This window comes from Aquarana catesbeiana, linkage group LG06, assembly GCF_042186555.1.
Source record: "Aquarana catesbeiana isolate 2022-GZ linkage group LG06, ASM4218655v1, whole genome shotgun sequence".
NCBI classification, from domain to species: domain Eukaryota; kingdom Metazoa; phylum Chordata; class Amphibia; order Anura; family Ranidae; genus Aquarana; species Aquarana catesbeiana.
The window spans coordinates 253,309,261-253,329,190 of NC_133329.1; the positions used below are offsets into that span (position 1 = coordinate 253,309,261).

Genomic DNA, 19,930 nt, shown 5'->3' on the forward strand with positions numbered 1-19,930 from the left:
TCCATGCACAGAGCAGCCCATATCCTCTTCTGGGGTCTCCCGCCGGCGTTCCAGGCCCCTCCTTTTCATCGGGTGCCCCCAGGGAAATCCATGCTGCTGCGTCCATTGACACAGACAGTGGGACTCGGCCCCGCCCCCACTCCCATGTCACCAGATTTGATTGACAGCAGTGGGAGCCAATTGCTCTCACTGCTATCAATCTGTCCAATGAAGAGAGACAGTGGTGGGAGCTGGAACGGATGGGCTCTGGTAATGAAAAAGATGGGGGGTCTGGGGGACAGGTACAGCACAGAACCTTAAGGCTTTAGAAGCACTTTAAGTCATTCCATGCATTAAGGTAAAAAATGTCTAGGTAAAAGTGTCGCCCCTCCACCCAATACTTACCAGAGTCCTCACTCGATCCAGCGCTGTGCCCATCTTCAATGGTTCTCTCCTCTCCCTTCCTGGTCTCACAGGCTTTGCTGAGGCAGCCATTGGCTCTCACTGCTGTTAGTCAAATTAATCAAATGCTATGAAGACGGGGATGGGGGGCCAAGCCATGCAGTGTGTGTCCTGGCACACCGAGAAAAGGAGATGCCAGGAGTGCAGGCAGGGGACCCGAGAAGAGGAGGTTCGGGGGGCCCCTCTCTGCAATTCCATTGCACAGAGCAGGTAAGTATAAACATTTTAGTTAATTTTTTAAAATAAGCCTTTACAATCACTTTAAAACAGTATATAGAGGTTTTTAAAACATAATAAGTTGTATGAGCTATTGGTTGCCGCTCCTATACTGAAATCAGGGCAACCATCCATTTTCTTATTTATACAATACATAGACTGAATGAATGAATAAAGAGATTTATGACATGCCTGTAAGAGTGAGGTAGAATTGAATAACTGACTTCATTTCAAGGAATACAGTACATGTATATCATTTGAAGTTATTAAGAATTGGATTTGATTTCAATGTGTTTTCATTACTTTCACAAGTATCTAACAATGTTCATTTTCTTTTTACTTATAGGTAGAGGATTAAAGGTGAGTAAAATGCTGAACGTGGAATGTATAAAACTTTAGGTAGAATAAATTGATGAGAAAATGGCCAGCACTTGTCATAATGCGCAAACATGAAAAGCATACATGAAAAATATGGTACACTTACCTCTAGGTGACCTCCCCTGCCCGGTGTGAGGTTCAAACTCCCTGCCTCAACTCAGTCACTGCCACTGCCTTGTCTTTCTCCTCTTCTTCTGGGTCTGACCTCTTTTCTCTTAACCCATGGGGTTATATATATATATATATATATATATATATATATATATATATAATTTTCACTGGCCAAAGCGCCAGGCGATCCTATTGGATGCCTAGTGCTTTGTTGGAGGAGTAGACACACGGCAGAGGAAGCTGGAAGAGCAGACACAGGAGCCCCAGCGGCCACTGCTCGTACTCCTGGAGAGGAGAAGAGGGCACCATGGCCCTGCCACATGAGCGGGTAAGTTTCCTGGACCGCCCCGGGGGGAGGGGGTTGCTGTTTCTGTGCCGTGCCATGACACTTGGGGGGGGTGTTCTTTGTTTGTCACACTCCAAAAAAAGAACCCACCAGCTGCCACTGAAATTAGTCCTTTCACCACTCTTGTCCTGCACATCTGAACATTAACCTCTTCATCTCCATCCTGCTACTGTCCAGTACATTATTCCTCTGTTTATGACCTGTACATTTTGTATGTATCTAGTGCACTGTTCTCAAGCTATTTGTTTAACCCCCTCAATACCAGCATGTTTCCTAATTTCCAAAAAAAGTTTAAAAAAATGAGATCACCTTGGGGTGTTTATTTTTCAAAAAGAAGGTCATGTCTGGGGTTTGGGTACTAAATACCACCAAAAGAAAGCTCTATCTGTCTCTCAAAACTGATATCAAATTCACTGGATACAGTGTTGAAGGACAGAGTAAATGTTAATCAAACTATCACAGCACTGAAAACTGAAAATTGCCTGGTAATGAAAGGGTATTACAACCTGCTACACAAGTGCAGAGACCTTTCACTTTGAAAAGAATGTTCATTGGGCTCAATAAATAAGCTTGTATTCATCTCAATCTACCAATCATCTACTACCAAAAACCCTGTTTTTACATATCATTCGCATGATTTGGTATTCAAGGTGAACACAGTTTCATTGTATTCACTAACTTTCACTTTGATAAGTAAATAGGCTCTACTCCTTTATTAATTCAATCCTAATACATGCTATATATAATGTTGGCAGTAAACTCTGCAGTGATTATAAAAATGGGTGTCAGCAATCAAAAACCTTAATAAAGTTTTTTTGTAAAAATAAATTTTTTTTGTAAAAATAAATTTTAGATGGTGGCCCTTTAGGCCTGATCTACCCATTGGTAAAATCTACAAACCTGCATGAGTCACCATTTAGTATAATTTTAGAGATTAATCAGAATTCTTTTTTAACTTTATACTCAGCACAAGTTGGATTTATTTTATATAATTGTGACTTATGTATATTGTGAATTAACTATATTTCACAATTTTTGTATTTATATAGGGTCAAAAGGGAGATCCTGGAGATGTGCCTGCTGTAAGTTTTTTCTTTTTCACTAATATTTTACACTGATATCGTAGCAAGTATCATAGCAGTATATTTCCTACTTCCACATTGTCAATTATTTAAAGTCTTATAGACATAATAAAGTGTATATAAAACATCTGTGTCCCAACTGGGGAGATTCACCTTCTCTTAGGCTCGATTCACATCTATGCATGTTGCTTTTGAGCATTTCTGCAGTGTTTTTTGTGGTGCTTGCCGCGTTTTTGAACAGTTTTTTTTAGACTGTATACAGTCTAAAAAAAAAAAAAAAAAACGCCAAAAACGCAAAACGCGTCAAAAACGCATCAAAAATGCTGTAAAAACGCTGTAAAAACGCTGTACTTGCGTTTTTGATGCTGGTCCATTGAATTCTATTACATGCAAAATGCTGCATTTTGCATGAAAAAAGTCCCTGACCCTTTCCAAAACTCAGCGGTACAAAAATGCATTGATGTGAACATGTTCCATAGGAACCCATGTTAAAAAATTCCCATACATTTCTGCAAAATGCATCAAAAAACGCGCTAGTGTGAATGGAGCCTAAGGGCTTGTTTCCATCAGTTGCAGATGGATGCATTTTTAAACACAGTATCAATGCAATAAAAATGCATATGCAGGAAAAATGTATGTATGTCAATGAGCCTAGTTTACACCATTGCAGTGCTTTCATGTGCTTTTTAAAAAAGTACAGCATTCTTCATTTTTTTTTTGCACTGGAAAACAGGCACCGGCACTGCGAACGCATATAAATGCACGTAAATGCACCACAAATGCACGTAAATGCGCATACAGTAAACTCGCATGAATGCATGCAAAGACATGTAAACACAACTTAGAAAAAAATAAAAATTCAAATAAAAAATGTTAAAATACACACTGCAAACGTATGTAAATGCACACTGAACACAGGGATTGTAATGTAAACAAGCCCTAATGGCCCTGGAGACCATTATCACTTGGACTTAAGAGACAACCTTTGAGTTGTTACCGGAAAAGGGAAGAGAGGGAAAAATTTCCAGTGGAGACAGGTGTCTAAGAGAGGATTGCCCTTACTTTAAAGTGATCTCCCCAAACTTCCTTTTGGAAGTGAAGGGAAAATAACCTCAAAGAGATGCAGACAGAAAGCAGCTTTGATAATTTGCCACTCTAACCTAAAACCTACAAGAAAAACGTTTTGATTGTACATATGCTTTAACATAGATGCATATATTTACAGAAATGCTGGTAAAACCGATATATATATTTTGGTGGTTAATGTATTGACACCTCAGATTATATTATTTTTTTGCAACAGTTTTTATTTTTCTTAGAACCATTTAGCATGAATAAGTGGGAAAGCTTTGTACTGAAGTGGACAGCATATGGTTGGCTGCAGATGGATGTCTTCTGTGTCACGGCCAAGCAAATGCATTTGCCAAGCCAGATTCAAAGTAAATAGAACCTCCGATTCCCAGTGTTGTGCATTTGTTTAGGGAGTGCTGTAACATTGTTTCCAATAGCAGCCATGCATCATAGAAACACTCCTGGAGTGTTTCTATGTAAACTCTACCACTGCCAACCTAATTGCATAGATATTGCCTCATGAGTCAAACAACTACCTTTTCCATCTATTTTTTTTTTCGGTATATTTCAGAGACTTCCCTTTACAGTAACAAAGCACTTTACTTGTCTCAATTACATTTCTCATATACAGTAGGACTAGGGTTGATTTTCTAAAGGTATTAAGCAAGCTTCCATTACGTTTATAAACATGTAAACATTTAAAAAAAATAAACTAATTTTAAATGTGATTGGATGATTTAAGTGAACAGAGTTTTACTTTATTAACTATGCGCCCATTTGCATTTTTCTGCGCTGTTGTGGTGCGTCATTCCATTACGTTTATAAACATGTAAACATTTAAAAAAAAATAAACTAATTTTAAATGTGATTGGATAATTTAAGTGAACAGAGTTTTACTTTATTAACTATGCGCCCATTTGCATTTTTCTGCGCTGTTGTGGTGCGTCAACACACGTGTGCTAACACGTGTTATATAAGGCTTTACATTAAGGCAGCTTATTCATTATAAATGGCTGCCAACACATGACAACACCTTATTATCTAACATACCAATTTTTTATAAGGCGGCACTGTATAACGCATGATTGGTGCATTGTAGTGTGCTGCAGTGCATGTGCATCGCCCAATACTGTAATAGTATATTTTGGTCAAATTGAATAGCACTGTGCACTGTGGCTTTGTATAACCCTGTGAAATGCTGGTGTTTTCAAATGCATAATGAGATCTCTGTCATTATCATCAATAGTACTATTCACATCTTTGAAATTTTGTCCAGTGTGTTTTTGAAAAGTCAAGCATTTCACGGCAATGCAAATGCAGGAGAAACACCTACTGCATGTAAAATATGTACAAAAATGCTTTATATATTATTAAAAGAAAACATGCATTTTGAAATGCCACAGAGTAAACCTTTGGTTAGTGGTTACTGTCTATGGAAGATGTTTGTCTTTCGGTTAATTTCTTGCTGTATTCTGGCTTTTGGATATTTAGATAATTTTTTAAGCAAGAACTTCTACCTCCCTTCTTCTTCACTCTCCTCCTCTCCCTTCCTCTCCATCCTTCTCCCCTCTCTTCCAACACCCCTTCTTCTACCCTCTCCTGCCCATCCTTCTTCACCCCTTTCTTCCCTCTCCTCCACTTCCCTCTCCTACCTTCTCCTCCCATCCCTTCTTAACCCCTATTTTCCCCCCTCCTCCACTCCTCGTTTCTTCCATCTCCACCCTCCCCTTCTTCACCCCTACTTTCATCTGTTTCACTCCCCTCTTCTTCTCTCTCCACCTCTCCTTTCTTCAAATCCCATTTTTCCCTCTCTTACACTTCCTTCTTCTTCTCTCTCCACCCCTCCCTTCTTCCTCCTTCTCTTACACTTCCCTCTTCTACCTCTCAACTTCTCCCTCCTTCACACCCCTTCTTCCCTCTCTTCTACTTTCTCCTCCCATCCTTCCTTCGCCCCTCCTCCCTCTTCTTTCCCTTCTTCCACTCCTCTTTTCTACCCTCTCCTCCCCTACCTTCTTCACCCCCAATTTTCCTCTCCTCCTCTCCCCCCCCTTCTTCAGCCCTGTTTCACCTCTCTTACACTCCCATTTTCTACCCTCTCCCCTTCTTCACCCCTCCTTCCCTTCTCCTCCACTTCCCTCTTCTACCCTCACCTACCCTCCCCTTTTACCCCCTTCTTTCCTCTCTTCCACTTTTCTCTTTTACCTACTCCTTCTCTCCCTTCTTCATCCATTTTTTTCTCTCTTTTATTTCCCTCTTCTACCCACTCTTCACCTTCCTTCTTCACCCCTTTCTTTCCTCTCTTTGACTTCTTTCTTCTACCCTCTCCTCCCCTCCCTTCTTCACCCTTTTATCTTCTCTTCCACTTCCCTCTTCCATCTTCTCCTCCCCTACCTTCTTCACCACTTTCTCTCTTCCACTTTCCTCTTCTACCCTCTGCTCCCTTCTTCACCCCTCCCTTTTCCTCTCCTCCACTCCCCACTTCTCCTCTCACCTCCACTCTCCTCCTCTCTCTACGCCTCTTTTGATTGGTTATCACTGTATAATTCCTGATTAAAACAATGTTGCTGCATGCTTAATAAAAAAAATGCATATGTAACAAATGTAATATGTTGTTGCTTTAATCCTAGGTATCTGGAATTCGTGGACGGCCAGGGCCTGCTGTAAGTGTTTCAACTTAAAAGAAAGTGAACCTTTTGTAGCCTACTTTTCTGTTGCAGACACATATAGTCAAATCCAAATCAGCAGTCCTAATATAGGAGTTTATAAGCCAAAAGAGTACAAAGGAAAGATCTAAACATTTAAATCAAGCTTGACTAGGTAAAAATATTACCATTAAAATTGAAAATGAGGACAAACAATGCAAGAACATTTGTATGTATAGTGATTGTAAATAGATAGAATAGGAAATCGGGAACAGATAACCAGTGATCAAAGGAAACTAAATGTTCCCTGCTCAAGTCAAGGGACCAAAATCTGTTTAAACTTACTCATCTCTGCCATAAACTGCAGATGTAAAATGCTACACGTGGAGCATGTTAATAAGTTTGTTCTGAATGTCTGCCAGGAAAGCACATCTGATCTACACTTGCATGATATGTATAACCTGGAGGCTATTGATATTTAATTAAAAATAGACATTCTCAGCTCCACCTAGACCTAGCACATGCTGCCTCATTGGGCAGCTAAGGTGTTCCAACAAGATCTGAAGGCAGTAAGTTTTTTCCCAGAATAATATTTGAGCCTTATGGCAGTTCCAACAGATGTGCAACAAATTTCATAAAACATATACTATTAGGCTAAACACTTCTGTATCACACATCGCATCACTTCTGTATCACACATATCTATAAAAATATTAATCATAATATCATAATATCAGCTATGGTAAATAATATGTTTATTGTAAACAATATTCCTTTAGAATATTACAATTTGTGTTTTTATTCATGTTATTTCTTTCTGTAAAAAAAGTATATTTCAATTATTTTACTGCAATGCTTTTTTTATAATTCACAGGGACCTCCAGGATCACAAGGACCTAGAGGAGATAGAGGCCCAAAGGGAAAACCTGTAAGCTGACATAATACATGCATATTTATCATTTTTTTTGACTTTTTGCCATATTGCATGTTTAGTTTAGGGGTTACTATAAATTCCTAACTTCCAGAGACTTTCTTGATCGATAAGCATTCCCTCAGGTTTATACTTCTTCCAAACATGTCCAGTTGGTTTTATGACTTACATGGGTTACCCATGAATCAGATATATTTGTTAAATATGCAGTAAAAGCTATACAAGTGATCCCTGTGGCACAAGTTCTGTTTCAAAAAAGCGCCCATAATTAAATACCGTGATAAGTCTTAAAATCTGTACCCACTGACCTCTTTACTGACTAGTACTACTAGGTAATCAAGTGTTGCCTGACAGAGCCTGCTCTGACTGTTCTCACAACAGGAGGTTGATTAAGTATCCCTTAGTGCCGATTCACACAGGGGCAACACGACTTCAGCGCGACTTTGCAAGGGGACTTCAACGCGACTTCAAACTTCAACGCGACTTCAGTGCGACTTTAAACAACTTACAACTTGACTTCAAGTTGCCTCCAGGAGCAGCGACTTTGGCTGTGGCCAATCACAGAATAATCAGCTCTCTGGGAGGGAGGGGTTTGCCTGGGTAAACTAATTTCTTTTCCTGTAAAGTTGCTTCAATATAGATGGAGATCTGACTTGGAGGCGACTTCCATTGAATTCTATGGGTGCAGGTCGCCTAGAAGTCGCCTTGAAGTAGTACAGGAACCTTTTCTGAAGTTGGAGTGACTTCAGTAGTGTATATTAAGATGGCTCTCATTGACTATAATGCAATTCCCAAGGTCAAGCGACTTGGGGCGACTTGAGGGCTGACAAGTCGGATCCCAAGTCGTTGTAGTGTGAACTGACCCTAAAGGAGATGCCATGAGATTGCAGTAAAAGGAAAGCTGGAGTCAGCACCTTGATGAATCCTCAAGGTGCAGATGAGTTGCTGAAAAATAGACCTTGTAGTAATTATCTCTGTAATTTCTGCAATAGACTGAAGAGAGTCCAAATTTTGGGATCTGAGATTGGGCAGATCCCTCTTTTGGGTATGGTTATTGTGAATAGGATAGCAACAAAGATCCTAGAAACTTGCTACAGGAACAGAGGTAATGACATCCAGGAACAGGAGACTCAAGAGAGCTCAAATAATATCTGCTAAATTGTGCACTGACACATAAAGGATGAAAGTGAAAATCAAGGAAGAGATAGTTTGAAGCCTTCAGAAGAAATGTTTTGAACCCATGTTTTGGAGAAGCAAGGTGTATAATAATCCATAAAAGGTTAACTACACCCTGGAAAATGGGGGTGTACCTGCATATAGAAGAGGGCTGGTCTGAGATTGGGATGAATACGCAGTCTGCACCATAGGCTTTTCCCCTGTTTGCCAACAGTAGCATTACAAATTAAAAAAAAATCTAGAATCGATTTAACGAGAGATTGGGGTTAATTTCCTTAAAGGAGAAGTACAGCCAAAGCTTGTTTGGTTGTATTTCTCCTGTGGACCACAGGAGTGCAGTTTGTTTTGCACTCCTGTGACCCATTTTCAGCTATAATATAAGAAAACAAGTGCAGCGCTAGAATCCCAAACCACAACTAAAATTGTGAATGGATCAAACAAAAAAAGAAAGAAAAATTGTGTTAGTACCAGTGACTAACAGGCAACTGTAAGTGATTGTGAGTCAACAAAATAGAAAAACTGTGGGAAATATACAAATATCCGTGGTGAACTGTGATATGCTCCACAGAGGATAGTGAGTAAAACCACAAATATATCTGTGACTATGAAAAACCTGTGACTATTTGTGAATCAACATAATATAAACCAGTGGACTGTATACAAAAGTCTGTGATGCAATGTACTATGCTCTGCGACCAGAGTCCATAAATAAACATGAAAGGAGTCTTCTCAAAAGAGGGGGAGCTGGAACACAGGATGTTGACTGAAGACTGGAGTATAGGACAATCACAGGGAATACTTCATAGACATCTAAAGTAGGTACTCTTACCGGATCTGGTAGGACATATCTGCCTTATAGCAGTACGTCTATCAAAGCTTATGGAGGAGACCTCCCGTGGAATCCTCCCAAGTGTAATCCCTTGGATCACGATCACCGGCAGGCAGGGTTGTCGCAGGTGGGGATAAACGGCTCACTCACATATTCTCCGATTCCGGGGCCCAAAACAGTCAAAGGGAACCAATAGTGGATGAAGTCATGGAGAAAAAAAGAGGAAAAAGGCTCCACATGGCGTAGGTCAAAAATTAAAAGGAATTTATTGAATAAAAAACCTTTACAGGTAAAAGTGATCACAAATGATTAAAAATGGTGGCAACGTGGGAAGCTGGAAGCTTGGGCGTTCCAGCTTCCCACGTTGCCACCATTTTTAATCATTTGTGATCACTTTTACCTGTAAAGGTTTTTTATTCAATAAATTCCTTTTAATTTTTGACCTACGCCATGTGGAGCCTTTTTCCTCTTTTTTTCTCCATGACTTCATCCACTATTGGTTCCCTTTGACTGTTTTGGGCCCCGGAATCGGAGAATATGTGAGTGAGCCGTTTATCCCCACCTGCGACAACCCTGCCTGCCGGTGATCGTGACCCAAGGGATTACACCTGGGAGGATTCCACGGGAGGTCTCCTCCATAAGCTTTGATAGACATACTGCTATAAGGCAGATATGTCCTACCAGATCCGGTAAGAGTACCTACTTTAGATGTCTATGAAGTATTCCCTGTGATTGTCCTATACTCCAGTCTTCAGTCAACATCCTGTGTTCCAGCTCCCCCTCTTTTGAGAAGACTCCTTTCATGTTTATTTATGGACTCTGGTCGCAGAGCATAGTACATTGCATCACAGACTTTTGTATACAGTCCACTGGTTTATATTATGTTGATTCACAAATAGTCACAGGTTTTTCATAGTCACAGATATATTTGTGGTTTTACTCACTATCCTCTGTGGAGCATATCACAGTTCACCACGGATATTTGTATATTTCCCACAGTTTTTCTATTTTGTTGACTCACAATCACTTACAGTTGCCTGTTAGTCACTGGTACTAACACAATTTTTCTTTCTTTTTTTGTTTGATCCATTCACAATTTTAGTTGTGGTTTGGGATTCTAGCGCTGCACTTGTTTTCTTATATTTGGTTTGACTTGGTTTGTTTGTGTGTCAGCTGCTATATATTATTTGACAAATAATTTTTGGGGATCAGCGCAGCATTCTCCCTTTATTACCATTTTCAGCTGACAGCGGGCTGAAGCCCACTGTCAGCTGATGTCATAGAGCCGATCCAGGCTTGGGCAAGATCGCAACAAAGAAATTGGGATCCGCCCACATGCCTGGACCAGGACCCAGCTCAGCCTTTCATTGAGCCACTGAGAGCCTGAGCCAGCCGCTCCTGTCCCCTCCACAGCTCAGTGCTCCAGTAAGCGAAGGGGGCAGAGCAGACAGCGATGACTGACAATCATCAGCTCTCTGCTCAGGGAGCTGTGAGAACCGAGAGATCAACGGTGTTTGATTGCTCGGTTCTCTGTGTTAGAACCGGCAAGGGACAGATGCAGCATTGGACTGAATCCACCTAGGTAAGTATGATTCCGAAAAAAAAAGTCCATAATTTTCTTTTAAGGCAAATAAGCTGTTCTCTTTGTAAGGGAGTTAAACTTTGCAGAAAATGTGCCCAGAGTTTTGTGAATGTGGTGAAGTTTAACTTTTCCAAGAATACCCAATCAAGTGCAAGGATTAAAAAAAAAACAGCATTTTTGCTTGCAGATGATTGGATGATGGAAGTCAGCAAAACTTCATCTCATTTACAAAGTTCTGGGGTGATTTCCCTTGCAAAGGGACTACCCTATTTACTTTAAAGTAAATGAACCACATTAACCCTCAAAGACCATGCATAAGAAATAATTCCTATATAATAAGTGCCCTGCCCAGCACCAAACTAAAGTGTCCATGCATGTTTACTGACATGAGATTCATATGGGAACAAAACTAGGAAGCTTTTAGCAGTGTCACAGCTAAAATTCGTAGCTAATGCAATAAGTTCATCTGTAATATATCCAAGGGATCAATCACAGTAGTGGAGAAATCTCTGCAGTGAAGAACGGCCAGTGATTGAACTCAGAGCAGAAGCATTCAATTCCAGTAACTCAAAAATAGAGTGAACAGCCGTAATACAGACAAACTACATCTCCTTTTTTGGAGTAACAGCCACAGATTTAAATCAATCCAGGGTCCCGGAAGGATCCCAACTGAACAAGTAAAGTTCAGCACATCTGTATCAGAATTGGCAGGGAAGAGGGGAAAAGGACGTTAGTGAGCTATGTTTCAGTGGGGGTCTGTAAAGAACCCTCTACACAGAAGGCAAGTGAGCTTCGGTACTGCAAATGGCCTGCTCTGCCCACACAGATAACCAGTTACATGACCAACCGGCTGACCTGTAGCAGGAATAAACAGAGGCAGATCCACTGTATAGTGTACATGCACCCCCACACATGCTTCTCTGCCCCTACACTCCTTCCTGAATTAGAGCTGTGTCAATAGCAGTCTGGGAAAAGCAGGGGGCAGGAAATAAAGAGGGCTCTCCATATGGCCAACTTGCAAATTATATAAGGGAAGCCCAGAATAAAAATAAAAACTCCCCACACAAAATGGCCTATTAACTATGGAAATTACTGTAGAAAATACCATATAGGTAGCCTCAGTGCATAAAACAAGGATTAAGAAGTTGCAACAGAGAGCTGCAGAGACAGAAAAATTGCCTCAGCTCTGGAATAATAACTCTATAGGGAATCCCCAGACTTCAACAGCAGAGTCCTGTTTGAACTGGAACACAGACAGTTGTCACTGCTGTCGCAAGGACTGTTGCAGAGAGAACTGCAGCGTAGATTAAGAACTGAGAATCTGCACTGCGTAGGTAACTGGAGACCTTTCAGAATTTCAGGGTGTTTAATAGTTGACTGGAGAGAATTAAAGTGTCACTAAAGGGAAAACTTTTTTTTTTATTTTGGATAGAGTAAGGGTGGGTTATAACCTTTGTCATTTTGTTTTTGTCATTTGGGTCCTGTTTACAAATATCATTGGAAGTAAAAGTAAAAGAAAATCACAAATATTTTGTACTTTTTGCTATAATAAATACCCCCAATTTAAAAAAAAAATCACATTTCCTTCTAAGTTTAGGCCGATATGTATTCTTCTACGTTTTGGTAATAAAAATCGCAATAAGCGTATATTGATCGGTTTGCGTAAAAGTTATAGTGTCTACAAAATAGGGTATAGATTTATGGCATTTTTATTATTAGGTTTTTTTTTTTTTACTAATAATGGCGGTGATCTGCGATTTTTATCGTGACTGCGACATTATGGCGGACACATCGGACATTTTTGAAAGATTTTTGGGAGGATTGACAATTATACAGCTATCAGTGCTATAAAAATGCACTGATTACTGTATAAATGTCACTGGCAGGAAAGGGGTTAACACTAGGGGGCGATCAAGGGGTTAACTGTGTTCCCTGACTGTGTGTTCTAACTGTAGTGGGAGGGGACTGACTAGAGGGGATGACAGATCGTGGTTCCTAGCAATTTGGAACTCACGATCTGTCTCTCCTCACAGAACAGAATAGGGATTTGTGTGTTTACACACACACACGTCCCTGTTCTGCCTCTCATGCATGCGATAGCTCGTGGCCGCCGGTCAACGTGACCAACAGCTACGAGCATCGGCACCCCTGCAGTGCAGTGGGCAGCGTGCGCGCCTGCTATCCTGCTTAAAGGAGCTGACGTATAGCTACGATGGCTTGCGGGAAAGTGCTGACCTGTCGCAGTATAATGACGGCGGCTGGTCAGCAAGCGGTTAATATATGTTGCATGAATCTACCAGCAGCTGTTGATAGTAGAGAAACCTTCCATATGTACAGAAAACAGCAAAGCTAATGAAGACTTCCTGAGAACCTTTTACTTACCTGAGGACACCAGCAAAAAAAGACATTCTGATTGTGGGTGAGGTTATCCTGAATTGGCTAAAGTTTCTTCTGTTGCTTACCATTTTTCCTGTAGGTGCCAGTATTATTCAGCAGTTTAAGAATTTCGGCATCCCGCAATAGATGAGAAAGAAAATACATATTTGGAAACACATAGAGTATTCTTAAATTCAATAATAGATTGCCATATACATTGAAAGCAGTATTAAACTCAAAAACAAACTTTTTTTTTTTATAGTAATACTACCTTTCTACCAGACTGACAATGCTGCTGTCTGCTATTAATATACAGGGTTTTTTGAATAGCACCTACAGTTTGCGCAGCGCTTTACAATATGGGGGCAAACAGTACAGTTACAATACAATTCAATACAGGAGGGATCAGATAATTAATTGGTAAGCTGGAATATAATACATTTTTGTTTTTTGGATTTAATACCACCTAATTTAAAAAAAAGAAATGGTCGACCTGTGCCCCTCTTTTTCCTTTGCGCGGCTCATAAGGCCTACAATAGAGGATAGGCTTGTGCCATGTTAATATGTTTCTCCTTTTAGCTACTATTATGTTGGCACACAGATGGGTGCATTAGACAAGGGGCCCGCCCGGCGACCCTGGTACCCCAGTGAGACCCACATCCAAGATGGCCACGGGGGGGCCTGGGGGGTGCTCCACCCCTGGACGAAGGTATGCTGGAGGCTTTTTAGCCCTCCTCCCGGGGGGCTCACCTGCTGGGTCCCTGCTGGCCTAAAAGCTGAGAGCCCCAAACATAAGGGCGGAGAGCTACGAGAGAATCCAGGTCCAGGCCAGGGTCGTGGAGGTGGAACATATTCTATGCCATGAAATGGTGAAGAGTTATCCTTATCCCCCACTCCCTTCCCATGTTCTCCAAGTTTTCACATTTTTTTTTGCTTTATTTAGACTATGTCGTCGTACAACGTCTGACTCTTAGGCCTATTATACACAGTCTATAAGGATACGTTGTGGAATCTACTGTACATTATGTGTTTTGTATGCTTACTAAAATAAAATAAAGATTACATAAAAAAAAAGAAATGGTCACAATAGATTTCACATGAAGTAGACTCTGTGGCTTAAAGTAATTTTACAAATGTACATAGTTACATACATAGCTACATGTATAGTTAGTCAGGTAGGAAGGCCATTATGGTGGCCTGAATTTATGGGAGAAGCCCGGGGGGTATTTAACCAGCCTGCTCGCCTGTGGTCTTTGTCGGTTTCCAGTGCGCGGTACGTTACATCACTAGGCCGACTATTCCAACTCAATGGCGTTCGTGAAGTTGCGCGTTAGAAATTTAATCGGCTTTCGGTTCCCGTTCGCAGTTTCTGAGAGGCTTCCGTTCCTGTTCGTAGTTTTTCATACAAACGTGTCTGGCTCGGCTGTCGCAGGTAGGGTTTCGTTGACATTTCATGTATCACCATTTGCTAGATACTGTGTGTCGCTCAAACCCCGATACGGAACTTACGAGTCATTCGTTAAGAAACCCTGCACGTAGCTGTAGCACTCAGCCAGCGATTCGTGCCTCTATCATTTCTAAAAACATTTTTTTCATTCATTTTACGTACCTCACTCTGATTCGAATCCAGTAGCGTCCGCTTCGCACCTGTTTGTCCAGCCGCGTCTCACTTGTTCTTGTCTCATGTTTTATACCATGCTCCACAGTCCTGTTTGTTATCAGTCGCAATTACGGCACACAGATTTGTGCCTCTGTCATGGCTTATCATTTCAATCATTTCACTCATTTCACTCATTTCACCGTCATGTACCGCGCTCCGATTCGAATCTAGTCGCATCTGTGATGCACCAATTCGTCCCGGTGTGCCCCAGTTGTTATTTGGCCTCATTTCAGTACATGCTCCAGAGTCCGGTCGTTGTCAGTCGCAGTTTGCGGCTCACCGATTCGTGCCTCTGTCATGGGAAATCATTTCACTGTCACGTGTCACTTTCGGATTCGAATCCAGTCGCATCCGTGATGCACCGATTCGTTCCGGTGTGCCCCAGTTATTTTTTTGGCCTTAATTTCAGTACATGCTCCAGAGTCCGGTTCGTTGTCAGTCGCAGTTTTTGGCTCACCGATTCGTGCCTCTGTCATGGGAAATCATTTCACTGTCACGTATCACGTTCCGATTCGAATCCAGTCGCATCCATGATGCAATGATTCGTTCCGGCGTGCCCCAGGTATTTTCGGCCACATTTCAGTACATGCTCCAGAGTCCGGTTGTTGTCAGTCGCAGTCGTGGTAGGACCGATTCTTGCCTCTGTCATGGCACGTGCCTCTACAATGACAAATCATTTCATTCATTTCATCATTTCACTCATTTCACTGTCACGTACCGCGCCCCAATTCGAATCCAGTAGCATCCGAGATGCACCGATTCGTCCCGGGGCGCCCCAGTTGTTTTGGCCTCATTTCATTTTGTGCTCCACAGTCTGACTCGTCGTTTGTCGCAGTCGAAAAAAAAAAAAAAAAAAAAAAGAAAAAAGAAAAAAAAAAAAAAGGAAGAGAAGAAAAGAAAAAGAAAAAAAAAAGTAGTATAAATAAATAAATAAATAGTTTCGGCCTCATCCAACACCTGCACCAGAGCTTGGTTCGCTGTCAGTCGCAGTCGCGGCATGACCGATTCGTGCCTCTGTCGGGGCAAACATTTCACTATTACATACCGCACACCGATTTAAATCCAGTCGCATCCGTGATGCACCGATTTGTTCCAGTGTGCACTAGTGTTTTTCCTCTTGCCTCATTTCAGTACATGCTCCAGAGTCTGGTTCGCTGTCAGTCGCAGCTGCGGCACAACCGATTTGTGCCTCTATCATGGCGAAACATTTTCATTCATTTCACTCTAAGGCAAACATTTCATTCATTTCGTTGTCACATGCCACGCCCCGATTCAAGTCTAGGGCATCCGTCAGACATTGATTCATCCCGGCAAGCCCCAGTTGGCTTGGCCTCATTGGCGCAGTCACGGCACACCGTTTCGTGCCTCTATCATGGCATAAACATTTCACTAATTTTATTTAATTTCATGCACCTGTCGCTTAAACACGTTACAAGTCACTTTTAGCCCTGGTTCACACCTATGCGAATTAGATGTGCGTTTCCGCACATCTAATTCGCATAGCAGGAGAATGTGACTGGCTCCCTATGGAGCCGGTTCACATATCTCCAGGCGGCTGCGGAGCGCACTGCACAAAAACGTTGTGCGTCTTTGGCTCCGTTTTAGGGCCCAATTCAGGCATAGAATCGGTCCTGATTCGTCCCTGAAACGGGGAACAGGGACGCACAGCGCTCCTGTTTGATCCGCAGCCTGTTGTAGTTGGTTTCATTTCATACACTTTACAAACCGATTCATATCAGGATTCATTGTATACAACATAAGAATGATTCGTATCGGTTTAATTTCATACACGCTACAGTTCAAATCAAATCTAGTCGCGTTGGTGGCACAGCGATTCATATCGGATTCATATTCATACTCTCCACAGTCCGATTTTATATTGGATTCATTTTCATACACTCTACAATCGGTTCATGTCAGATTAATTTCATACAACCGATTCGTATCGGATTCATTTCGTACACTTTACAACCGATTCATATCGGATTACATTTCATACACATTCAATCACAACTTCTTGCAATCATTGCAAGCACGCATCGAATCACAACTTCTTGCAATCATTGCAAGCACGCATCGAATCACAGCTTCTTGCAATCATTGCAAGCACGCATCCAAGTATAAACTTCTTGCATTCGTTGCAAGCACACATCGAAACATAACTTCTTGCAATCGTTGCAAGCACACATCCAAGCACAACTTCCCGCAATCGTTGCAAGTACGCATCCAAGCATAAACTTCTTGCATTCGTTGCAAGCACACATCGAAACATAACTTCTTGCAATTGTTGCAAGCACACATCCAAGCAAAACTTCTTGCAATAGTTGCAAGTACGCATCCAAACATAACTTCTTGCAATCGTTGCAACCACACATCCGAGCACAACTTCTTGCAATTGTTGCAAGTACGCACCCAAACATAACTTCTTGCAATCGTTGCAAGCACACCCAAGCACAATTTCTTGCAATCATTGCAAACACGCATCTAATCATAAATTTCTTGCAAACATTGCAGGCATGCATTCAAGCGTAGCTTCTTGCAATCCTTGCAAGTACGCATCCAATTACAACTTCTTGCAATTGTTGCAAGCACACATCCAAGCATAACTCTTGCAGTCTTTGCAAGCACATGCAGTAATACGAATTTTTCACAGTCACTACAAACACATCTCCAGCGAAATAAACTCCCTTGCAATCATTGCAAGCACACATTTAAGCACAACTCTTACAATCATTACAAGACACGCATCTTAGCATAACTTCTTGCAAACGTTGCAAGCATGCATCCAAGCATAACTTCTTGCAATCATTGCAAGCACGCATCCAGTCACAACTTCTTGCAATTGTTGCAAGGACACATCCAAGCATAACTTCTTGCAATCGTTGCAAGCACGCATCCAAACATAACTTCTTGTAATCGTTGCAAACACGCATCCAAGCATAACAGTTCGTGCAAGCACATGCAGTAATACGGACTTCTCGCAGTCACTGCAAATACATCTCCATTGACACAAACTCCCTTGCAATTGTTGCAAGCACGTATTTAAGCACAACTCTTGCAATCATTGCAGGGCTCGCATCTTAGCAAGACTTCCTGCAATCAGTACAAACACATTCCCAGTGGCACACAATCAGTCACACATCATTCTTCAATGGCACTTAATCGGCCAGTTGTCTCCAGTGGCATCTTCATACGAGCCACTCATCATTTTCTGTATCATTTCTCGCTTAGGTCAGTTGAGTTCAGGTTCCATCCCGCACCAGGTATCGTATGGCCACACACAGCTGGCTCCTTCTCATAACACTATCAGGCTATACCTAGCCAGCATCCAGCATTTCCTGTCCTTACAGGACCCCAGAGAGTCGTCTGTGTTTACAGCCCATACAGTAAGATCCCTTCTACGTGGCATCCAGAAACATCAGCCCATAGCTAACGGCAAACGCTTGCCCATCACAACTGCCATCTTTAGGGACATGTCAAAAACCTCAGACATTCCCCAGTCTAGTCATCAAAGCAGCCATCTACCTGGCCCTCTGTGGTTTTCTATGGCCTAACAAATTCACTTTTACTGGCACTGGCAGCCAGGTACTATGTAGACACCACTTGACTCGCTGATAAAACCATTACGTCCTTCAGCTTGCAGTCTCTAAAGCTCAACAATCCGGACCCGAGGTCTACAATAACCTCTTCCGAACTAACAACTCCATGCAGGCCAGCCTCCCCCTTGACAAGCTGACCCGCATCAGGCCAGTTCCCCAAGACTTCACCCATACACGGGTGTGTACTAGAAGCAGCTTCAGTCTTTCCTGGGAATGCGGACCTATCAATGTCGGAAGGTTCCGTACTACGTGGATTGGTATATCAATGATTATTCCATCTATGTCGCCCTTATCACCCCAGGTAGTAACAGATGCCACAGCCTTCACAGGCTTCGCTGCAATTTTTGGCCACCATTGGTTTACAAGAACATGGCCTCCAGAGGCACTCCTAAACCCCGGGTTTACCCGGACTTCCTCCCTCTTCAAGCTACACCCGGTCATGGCAGCCGCTCAACTCTAGGGTCTTATCTGGACAGGACAGGCCGTGGCATTCGCCACCGACATCCGGTCCGAGGCGATCTTCTTGATGAAGCCAGGTCCGCATCGCTCTGTTATGTCCTTGCTGCGCAGGCTGGTGTAATTATCTTGGCAACACCAGTTTAATGTCCACTGTACGTTTATTCCAGGCTGCCATCTTCTGGGACATGTCTACTATCTTAACCAGTTCGCCATTTGGCCTTCTCCCCAGTTTGCTCATACAAGCAGCCATTTACTTAGCCTAGTTGGGGTTCTGGCGGCCCAGCGAGTTCACCCGCAGCAATCCCGCAGGCCAAGTTCTGTGTAGTTGGCTCGCTGCCAACACCATTTCATCCTCCACCTTGCAGTGTCTAAAACCCAGCAATCAAGCTCCAGGATAGACATCCATCTCTATAAAATAAACAACGTCCGGTGTCCAGTAACCATACTCGACTGCCTACTGTCACTCCTACCGGAACACTCAAAATCTAGTCCCCTATTACCTTTTCGGGCAAACCCTTGAGTGCCTGCCAGTTCATTAAACACCTGGGGGTTCTTTTACGCAGCCTACACCTCGACCCCAGTCAGTACTCCGGTCACTCTTTAGTATTGGGGCAGCCTTGGCAGCATTTCGGCATGGGTCCCAGACTACATCATTAAGAGACTTAGCAGGTGAAACTCTGCCTGCCTCTACCCGGTACGTCCCCACTCCTTAGGTGGAAATGGCACAAACATTCACCAAAACTTGCTCAATAAATAAAGCTAAAACTAATAAAACTACACCCCTACCTGAATGTTTTTGCCCCTTTATTTTGGTATACCGACCATCAGACCAGGGCACATTTCAGGTCCATTTCATGTTGTAAGTCTTATGGTAAGTCTAATTGTTCATATCCGTATCGGTCATAGGGCTTCGACCATAAGTAGGAAGGCCAGTATGGTAGCCTGAATTTATGGGAGGAGCCCGGGGGTATTTAACCAGCCCGCTCGCCTGTGGTCTTTGTCGGTTTCCGGTACGCGGTACCCACCCCCCA

The 19,930-nt window shown here is 42.2% G+C and overlaps 1 protein-coding gene and 1 long non-coding RNA gene across 3 annotated transcripts in view; one reads left to right on the forward strand and one right to left on the reverse strand.

The window, feature by feature from the left end:
- Positions 1 to 19,930, forward strand: part of COL5A2 (collagen type V alpha 2 chain) — a 300,803-nt gene that overhangs the window by 140,896 nt on the left and 139,977 nt on the right. The window contains exons 3-6 of the mRNA XM_073633213.1: positions 1,004 to 1,017; positions 2,542 to 2,574; positions 6,273 to 6,305; positions 7,162 to 7,215. Of these exons, the coding sequence (XP_073489314.1) occupies positions 1,004 to 1,017; positions 2,542 to 2,574; positions 6,273 to 6,305; positions 7,162 to 7,215 (134 nt within the window). The remainder of the gene's footprint in view (positions 1 to 1,003; positions 1,018 to 2,541; positions 2,575 to 6,272; positions 6,306 to 7,161; positions 7,216 to 19,930) is intronic.
- Positions 1 to 19,930, reverse strand: part of LOC141146714 (uncharacterized) — an 81,622-nt gene that overhangs the window by 31,618 nt on the left and 30,074 nt on the right. The gene's annotated exons all lie outside the window — the stretch shown is intronic.